Below are 1,134 nucleotides of genomic sequence, written 5' to 3'. Positions count from 1 at the left end.
GGGGGGCCGGCGGGGCGGCCAATGGGAGGGCGAGGCGGGCGAGGGGCGGCCAATGGGAGGGCGCGGCGGGCGAGGGGCGGCCAATGGGAGGGCGCCGGGGGCGGGAGCTGGGAGGGAGGGGGGCGAAGAGGGTGAGCGACGGCGGCGCGGCCCAATGGGGGGAGGAGCCGCGGGGCCGGGTGGCCAATGGGAGAGGGCGGCGGGCGGGCGCGGGGAGGGCGAGGCGGAGAGGTGGATTGACGGCGGGGCGGCCCAATGGGGGGAGGCGCCGCGGGGCCGGGCGGCCAATGGGAGGAGGAGGAAGAGCGGGAGGGGGGGTGACATTGAGCGGCGGCCCCGCAGTGTACCACTGGGTGGAGATGCGCGCCAAGATGCGGATCATGGGCTTCCGCGGCGCCGCCGTGAAGCCGCTCAACGAGGAGGCGGCGGCGGAGCTGGGCGCCGAGCTGCTGGGCGAGGCGATCGTGTTCGGCGTGGGCGGGCTCTGCATCTACCTGGAGTACGCGCGGCAGGCGGGCCAGGCCCGGCGCCGCGAGGAGGAGCAGGCCGCGGCGCTGCGCGAAATGGCGGCCGGCCTGGAGCGCATGCGCGCCGAGCTCGACGCGCTGAAGGCGGCCAGCGGCGGGGGCGGGGCCGAGACGGGCCCCGCCCCGGGCGCTGCGCACGGCCCCACCCCCGCTTCCGACCCCGGCGCTGCGCACGGCCCCACCCCCGGCGCTGCGCACGGCCCCGCCCCCGGCCCCGCCCATTAAAGCGCCCTCGCGCTCTTCCCGCCGGCGGTCTCCTCGGGGGGCGGGGCCGCAGCGCGGGGGCGGAAAGGGTGCGGGGTATGTGACAGTAGGCGTGGCCTGCCATGGGGCGGGGCTTAGCCACCTACCAGGGGGGTGTCCAGGCTGATTGGAGGGGCTGAGCGCTGTGGGTGGGGCGTGGACCCTTTGGGGGCGGGGCCAAATGGGGAGTGGGCGGAGCCTCGCTCAGCACTAGAGGGGCCCTTCGGATGGGGGCGGGGCTGGTCCCTTCGCGCGGGGGCGGAGCCATGGGCTGTGGGCGGGGCTGCGAGGAAAGGGCGGGGCCACGGGGAGTGGGCGGAGTCTCGGCCCCTCGCAGGGTCCACGTGGCTGAGCAGGACGCCCC

At 77.8% G+C, this 1,134-nt stretch overlaps 1 protein-coding gene across 1 annotated transcript; it reads left to right on the top strand.

The window, feature by feature from the left end:
- The first annotated feature begins 256 nt into the window (after nucleotides 1–256).
- Nucleotides 257–849, top strand: OPA3 (outer mitochondrial membrane lipid metabolism regulator OPA3). The gene is made up of 2 exons (XM_035313227.1): nucleotides 257–646; nucleotides 719–849. Exons 1-2 carry the CDS (start codon nucleotides 288–290, stop codon nucleotides 750–752), a joined length of 393 nt encoding a protein of 130 aa, XP_035169118.1. The 5' UTR covers nucleotides 257–287; the 3' UTR covers nucleotides 753–849.
- Nucleotides 850–1,134: the final 285 nt, after the last annotated feature.

Source organism: Oxyura jamaicensis (assembly GCF_011077185.1).
Source record: "Oxyura jamaicensis isolate SHBP4307 breed ruddy duck chromosome 32 unlocalized genomic scaffold, BPBGC_Ojam_1.0 oxy32_random_OJ60949, whole genome shotgun sequence".
Classification (NCBI taxonomy): domain Eukaryota; kingdom Metazoa; phylum Chordata; class Aves; order Anseriformes; family Anatidae; genus Oxyura; species Oxyura jamaicensis.
The sequence above is the reverse complement of the archived record's forward strand: the minus strand, read 5'-3'. Positions and strand labels throughout refer to the sequence as shown.

What these genes read in the sequence shown, in the direction of transcription:
- OPA3 (XM_035313227.1), top strand. Translation starts at nt 288, where the DNA reads ATGGGAGGAGGAGGAAGAGCGGGAGGGGGGGTGACATTGAGCGGCGGC. An exon ending in GGCGGGGCCGAGACGGGCCC is followed by an intron (nt 647 to 718) that starts CGCCCCGGGCGC and finishes CACCCCCGGCGC; the next exon opens with TGCGCACGGCCCCGCCCCCG.